This window comes from Nuphar pumila, chromosome 10 (assembly GCF_984573655.1).
Source record: "Nuphar pumila chromosome 10, dmNupPumi1.hap1.1, whole genome shotgun sequence".
Taxonomy (NCBI): Eukaryota; Viridiplantae; Streptophyta; class Magnoliopsida; order Nymphaeales; family Nymphaeaceae; genus Nuphar; species Nuphar pumila.
The window spans coordinates 40,489,578-40,495,773 of NC_143258.1; the positions used below are offsets into that span (position 1 = coordinate 40,489,578).

General features: G+C 39.4%; 1 protein-coding gene across 1 annotated transcript; it reads right to left on the minus strand.

Moving 5' to 3' along the window:
• Positions 1-4,012: 4,012 nt before the first annotated feature.
• SDR2 (NAD(P)-binding Rossmann-fold superfamily protein) lies at positions 4,013-5,378 on the minus strand. Its single transcript, XM_090020116.1, has 2 exons — positions 5,296-5,378; positions 4,013-4,855 (listed from the first exon to the last, which is right to left on the minus strand). The coding sequence occupies exons 1-2, from the start codon at positions 5,376-5,378 to the stop codon at positions 4,018-4,020; spliced, it is 921 nt and encodes a 306-aa protein (XP_089876242.1). The 3' UTR covers positions 4,013-4,017.
• Between the last annotated feature and the right edge of the window lie 818 nt (positions 5,379-6,196).

Genomic DNA, 6,196 nt, shown 5'->3' on the forward strand with positions numbered 1-6,196 from the left:
AAATTAGATAAGAGATTAGCGATTTACAGTAAAAATCAAATCAGAGAGTAGTGATTTATAGTAGAAATCAGATCAGAGAGTAGTGATTTACAATAGAAATTAAATAAGAGAGTAGCGATTTATAATAGAAATCAGATCAAAGAGTAGCGATTTACAGTAGAAATCTGATTTGTATTGTAAATCGTTATTCTCTTATCTGATTACTACTGTAAATCGCTATTCTCTGATTTAATTTCTATTGTAAATCGCTACTCTCTGATTTGATTTCTATTGTAAATCACTACTCTCAAATTTAATTTCTATTGTAAATCGCTACTATCTGATCTGAAATCGATACAATAGAAATCATATCAGAGAATAACAATTTACAGTAGAAATCAGATTAGAGAGTAGCGATTTACAGTAGAAATCTGATTTGTATTATAAATCGCTACTCTCTTATTTATTTTTTATTATAAATCGCTATTTTTTTATTTGATTTTTACTGCAAATCGCTACTCTCTTATCTGATTTGTACTGTAAATCGCTATTCTCTGATTTAATTTTTATTGTAATCGCTACTCTCTTATCTGATTTGTACTATAAATTGTTATTCTCTGATTTGATTTCTACTGTAAATCGCTACTTTTTTATCTGATTTATACTGTAAATCGCTACTTTTTGATCTGATTTATACTGTAAATCGCTACTCTCTGATTTGATTTCTACTATAAATCGTTAATCTCTAATTTGATTTATACTGTAAATCGCTACTCTCTTATCTAATTTCTATTGTAAATCGCTACTCTCTGATTTGATTTCTACTGTAAATCGCTACTCTTTTATCTAATTTCTATTATAAATTGTCACTCTACTTAGTTTGACGTTGCCATCATTATCTCTGTTGTAAATTGTTATTCTCTATCTACTCAGTTTGAAGTTTGCACCCTCGTATCATGATGAACAATAGACATAATGTTGATTTTTTTAGTAGTTCAACTATTTCTTATGAACAAACGATGGTAAAGGGTGCTCTGACCATAATAGACGACAACAATGACAAAGAGTGCTCTGGCGACAACAGACGATGATAAAGTGTGTTTCGACAACAGCAGACGACAACAAAGGGTGCTCCGGTGACAGCAGACAACAACAAAGGGTGCATCGTCAATCAGAGCTCCTATTACAGCAAATGGTGCATCTCTAAAGGGTGATCCAAAATGTTTAGGGTGACATATTGCGAGGAGCACCTGTTAAAGCAGAGGAGTTTACTCCTTAGGGCAAAAATGATGATGATTTTAACCCTTTCTGGTGGAAGGACATTTTTGTTCTTTACTCGAAATGTTGTTTTATAGCGCTAATGGCAGGAAAGGGTACTTAAGTCTTTGCAAACGCACCAGACTCCAATGCTAAGTGATGCTGACACACACGGGGAAATGAGCCCCATGTGCTTACATATGTAGCGCTCATTCAGACTCGAGAACACGCGCTTGCGTGTTCCGAGGTGGGGGGGACATATAACCTGCTTCGCTCTTTAAGATTATCTTGAAGATTTTGGCATCATGACTCAAAGGTGTGATTGGACGCCTTATCTCAAAATTTTAAAGTGCGTTCATACCGATTCTTGTTGTGTTGTATGCAAAAGATGAGATTCAGTGAAAAGTGAAGGTATTGGATTGAGGGAATGATATCCACAACCTCGATTGTAGTTTTTCTTAATGGAGAGAATGGCGATTTCTTTAACCAAAGAATGGGTGGTGACCCTTTCTCACCTCTTCTTTTCATTATGATTATGGAAGCATTGGCGGTAATGCTTTCCAATGTAGAAGCGGTGAAAGTTTTTAAAGGATGTAAGGCATCAGATTTAGTGACAATTTCTCATTTTCTTTTTGCCAATGACTTGTTGATTTTTGGAAAGGCTTTCAAAAAGAACATGTGGGCCTTATGGGTGGTGCTAAATTATTTTTTCAAAATCTCTGCCAAGTAATGGTGTTCAACAATCCCTCGGGGAATCCCAATGGTTGGCTTCAACAATTTTTAATTATGAAGCATTGCCAATGAAGTATTTGGTCTACCACTCCATTTTGGGGAACCTTGTCTATTTGAAGCATGGTGGAGGATAAAGTTAAGTAAAAGGTTCAGTCTTGTGCGATTCAATGTCTCCTCCTCGGTGCTCCATTTATTATAAATTTTTAAGATTCCCAAAAAGGTGAAAAAGAGACTCAACTCTTTGTTTCAAAGGTTCATTTAGCATAGGTCTTTAGATGTGAAGTCTAAACATCCCATCAATTGATTGCTTATCTCACAACCTGCGGATGTTGGGGGTTTAGGATTCATCACTTGGGGAGATTCAACATCGCCCTATTGTCTAAATGGTTATAGATTATTTGCTAAAGGGAGGGTAGTCTAAGCTTGATTTTCTCAAAAAAATATGACTTGGGTGGATGGTCATGGAACTGGACTGAGAATTATAAATGGAAGAATATATTGGGGATTTGGAAAGGTTGGAGAAAATCATTAGATTTGTTTAACCAAGTTGTTCGACGTGCATATTCAAAGGTAGGGCCCGCGACCTCGAGGCTATCTTCAACCAACTTCGTTGGGAGATAAAGGAAAAAGCACGTCGCAAATGGCCAGACCTCCCTACCGACTGGATAGGGAATTGCAGGGCGGCCACTTAAATGAGAAGGGAGGCGCAGGTTTGCCTACATATGCTTGGGGTTGGAATTGTTTGATTTGCTATTGTCATTACTGTTTTAGTGGGTACTTTGATTTCTTTTTCTTTCTTCTGTTCTTATATATGCAGCAAGTGGTATGTCATCACTTGTTTCTGAACTGTATGCTATCATCCTTATTATATCATTATATATCTTCTTCCTTTAAAAAAAAGTGTCTAATCTCCTCCCAAGTTAAGTTGCTTTTCCAAAAGTCAACTGAAGATTTTGTCTCGTCGCATTTTCAATAAAATTTTCTTGTTCAAGAGCAGCCCGTGGTGAAGGTCAACAGTCAACTCGAAATCAGTCTTAAACTCTGGCTGGATGCCGTGTCTTACAAGGTGACATTACGCCGAATATATGACGCTGAGGTCGCCGAACAATCTAGGAATATTTGCCCATAGGTTTGGTGCCTTTCTGAAAAACGTATCCTTGTTTACCAACTACGTAATGTCTAAACAAATCAAAATCTATCTCAACAAATTCATGAAAGTTTTGATTGGTGCTGATTCATGATGTTAAAATGGGTACTACCGGGACGAGCAAAATAGAAATATTGGCATTCTTGACTGACTTTTCTTAACAGAGGGATCTTGCTAGTACGGCATTCATGAAGGGATATTGGGTTTGGAAAGATCAGACACCAGACTGGTTAAATTTTCAATCCCTGATGCTTTGTAAGGATTGATCTGTTGCTTGGGACTGGTAGGGATGTGACCAACTCTCTCTCATTGCATCTGATTCACCTGACACAATATCACCCATTTTGGAAAGTTCAGTGTCGATGTTATTACGAAGTGGAAAAGTCGCCAACCCTTTCGTTGTAAAACAGTAAACACTGCGAAAAAAAAGGGATTTCCTTAGCGAACTGTCTCAAGTTCTTTATTGCCCACGTAGAAGAGCGACCTAAATATATCTTGAAATAAGAGGACGTAGATTGTGCAACTCTAAATATTGTGTAAAAAAATAATGAGGCAACCACATTCAGGTCCATGGTAGTAGTTATTCAGGTATAACTGTGTAATTTCGTGTGGAGATTATGTTGTGGTTCTTAAGGTTTGGTCTAAGCTCATGCGGAAAGAAAATGCTATCTTCTCTTTGGTTTAGAGTTTCCCATATATAGCATTACTGCTCAAAATCTAGCAACCTGAATGCCTATAAGGCAAAGATACCACCAGGAAGCAACACATTAAGAAATGACATTAATTAAGATGTCCAGGAAGTGAAGGGAGACAACAAACTGAATTCATGCTTCGAACATAATATATCAAAATCGTCTCTCTCTCTCTCTCTCTCTCTCTCTCTCTCTCTCTCTCTCTCTCTCTTACAAACCGACACAATTCTTTATAGAGGTCACACCGCCATCAACAACAAGGTTATGTCCGCTGACATACTTAGACTCATCGCCAGCAAGGTAAAGAGCTGCTTCTGCAACATCCTTAGCCTTTAAGTTGGTGCCCTTCAGGTTAGCCAGGCTTGCAACAAATGCCTCCATCTTCTCAGTCTCTTCGTCGTTTGGAATCCTACTTGCTTTCATGCAATCATCCATGTCGTCTCCAGCATCTCTCCACGCATTGATCAGCATAGATGTGGCCACGCCGAACGGAGAAATGCAGTTCACTCTTATGCCATACTTCCCCAGTTCACAAGCAGCGTTCTTCGTCAGACCAACGATAGCATGCTTGGACGCGGTGTAGGTGTGCGGGCCGAGCCCGCCCATGACGCCTGCCACACTAGCCATAGATATGATGCAGCCGGCACCCCTAGGCACCATCACTCGAGCCGCATGCTTCATGCCGAGCGCCACCCCGCGCACGTTTACCCGCATGACTCGATCGAACTCGTCGGCGTCGAAGTCCATGATGCTCTTCTTAGATTGATCTCCTAACAATCCAGCATTGTTGATGAGTATGTCCAAGCGACCGTACCGTGAAACAGCATAGTCGACAGCACGGCTAACGTCAGACTCCCGGGAAACATCGCAATGGAGGAACGTGACAATTGTTTGAGATTTGATGGACAGGGCGTGAGCAAGTGCCTCACCTGCCTCATTGTCTACATCAGCAATGAGGACCTTAGCCCCATTCCTTGCAAAGAGCCTAACCGTTGCCTCACCGATCCCTCGTGCTCCCCCTGTTATAATTGCAACCTTTCCCTCGAGCCTGCACCATATTTAAGAAAACGACGTTCTTCTCAGCACAAAATGAGGTCCATCTGTTGGAAAATGTCTTTTTGCTTTTAGTACTCCATGAGCTCATTCTTTTTTTCGAAAGACAACTTAAAACTCATTAAGATCGAAAAAAAATAAGCCCAATGCAACTGATGTAAAAGAGGGGATGATGAGGCTCCATGAGCTCATTCATTCTTGGCTTCTTTGGTTTTTTTCAATTGCTTAGGCAAATATGTTTCTGTTTCTTTCTGTTTGTTATTGCTCGGGATCAAATCATTTAATCGTTATGTAACATAAATATCTGCCTTTAAATAATAAAAGATTGCATAGTGTGCTTCAAAATTTCGTCTAATATTATTGATGACAAATTTTCGGATAAAGCTGTCTCACACAGAGAGAGAGAGAGAGAGAGAGAGGGAGAGAAAGTTTTACCTTCTTGGTGAAGGAGTTGCCCCCTCTCTAACTAGTACTTGTATCCCAGGAAGGCTATTTTCAGATATGACTTGAACTGCCATTATGACGACAAAGGCAGAGAGAGAGAGAGAGAGAGAGAGAGAGAGAGAGATGTGTGGTATATCTTGTATGAAGGATAGAGAAAGGTTTGATGCTTCAAATAGAGTTATGAGGCTGTATTTATAGGACAGTCTACAATCCAAGAATTTGTTAAGAATGCCCCCCCCCCCCCCCCCCCTCAAAAATTCCTAGTTGGAAACTTCCTCGCAGAGTCAAGTCTCTTTGAACTCCAGCAAACATCACCCAACCCGCGTGCTAGCTTCGCTGTGCCTAAAATCGGTCCTGCCTGGACCACCTCTCTTTAAAATATGAACAGAATGTCGGCACTAAGTACTTTTTAGCAATTCAAGTCAGCAACAATTCTGATGTGAGTGTTTTAGATGCTTCCTTCTTTCCATTATTTTAAGTAATCTTTTGCAACCAAATTTTACTAAAGCAAAAAAGTTTTTCACTTAGGCTATCACGAGGCTCCAAATATTGCTACGAACAAGTACTTTAGCTATTTTAGAGTGTACGTTGATAACAAGCATGCGTCCATACGGCCAGACTCACATGCCCGCTCGTGCACTGTTATAAATGGCTGTTACATACGGCACCATCATAAAGTCCGCGTTGATATCTATTAGCTAGTTAATTCTATTAAGAGCTTTTCCAAAATGAACTAGCCAGTATGTTTGATGGCTTTTTCAAGGTTGGACGAAATGAACAAAAAAGATGGAACAGCATTCCGTAGTAACTCTTTCAAGTCCAACGTTTGTTTAGACCGTACTCAGAAGCTATATTCCAAATGTTTATTGTTTGATGACCATGTACGAACAAC

What these genes read in the sequence shown, in the direction of transcription:
- SDR2 (XM_090020116.1), bottom strand. Translation starts at nt 5,378, where the DNA reads ATGGCAGTTCAAGTCATATCTGAAAATAGCCTTCCTGGGATACAAGTA. An exon ending in GCAACTCCTTCACCAAGAAG is followed by an intron (nt 4,856 to 5,295) that starts GTAAAACTTTCT and finishes AATATGGTGCAG; the next exon opens with GCTCGAGGGAAAGGTTGCAA.